We start from the raw sequence: 732 nt of genomic DNA, 5'->3' as shown, positions 1-732 counted from the left end.
CCCGAAGTGGACGAGCTGCGTGACCTGCTTAGTGAGCCTCATATACGGGTACGTGGCGCTCGGGTTGTTGAGGCTGAGGGCTTGGGTAAGTTGTGTGGGGTTTGAAAGTGAAGAAATGAATATATTGAGTGAGTTAGGGATTGGCAAAGGAGGTGGAGAAAGAGAAAGAAAGGAGTGAGGAGAGAAAGGAATTACGTGAGTGCTGAATAGCGAGTGACTGCCTGGCTGGGATTAGTGTGACATTCGGTGATAGGAAAAATATGAATTGTGACGTTGATCGTAAAGTGCAATGAGGAGGAAGGGAGGTGAATGGAAAGAGAAAAGGAGGAGGAGGAGGAGGAGGAGGAGATAGTCACTGCGTCTTAAATAATCGGAAAGAGGAATGAGAGGAAAGTGCAATAAAGGTGAAGGAAAATATGAGATTGTCAGAACGAAAAGGAATGTTGTAAAGAAAGAAGGAGGAGAGAGAGAGAGAGAGAGAGAGAGAGAGAGAGAGAGACTTATCATGAAAAGTCTTTAGAGGGGAAAGAAGAAGGGGATGGACGGGATGGCGAGGCAGTGATGAAGGAGGAAGAAAGAAAATGAGATAAAGGAAGGGAGAGAAGGAAGGAAGGAAAGAAGGAAGGAAGGAAGGAAAGAGATTAAGTTTGTGGTTGAATAGTTTGACAGAGAAGAGAAAGAAGGAAGAAGGAATAAAAAAGAGGGAAGAAAAACGGAAAAAGAAGAAAGGAG

At 44.4% G+C, this 732-nt stretch overlaps 1 protein-coding gene across 1 annotated transcript in view; it reads left to right on the top strand.

Annotated features, from left to right (window-relative positions):
* Positions 1–317, top strand: part of LOC127008412 (uncharacterized) — an 83,903-nt gene extending 83,586 nt beyond the window's left edge. The window contains exon 3 of the mRNA XM_050880541.1: positions 1–317. This exon is cut by the window's left edge and continues 120 nt beyond it. Coding sequence (XP_050736498.1) covers positions 1–105 — 105 coding nt within the window. The 3' untranslated portion in view covers positions 106–317.
* Positions 318–732: the final 415 nt, after the last annotated feature.

Source organism: Eriocheir sinensis, chromosome 37 (genome assembly GCF_024679095.1).
Source record: "Eriocheir sinensis breed Jianghai 21 chromosome 37, ASM2467909v1, whole genome shotgun sequence".
Classification (NCBI taxonomy): domain Eukaryota; kingdom Metazoa; phylum Arthropoda; class Malacostraca; order Decapoda; family Varunidae; genus Eriocheir; species Eriocheir sinensis.
The sequence above is the reverse complement of the archived record's forward strand: the minus strand, read 5'-3'. Positions and strand labels throughout refer to the sequence as shown.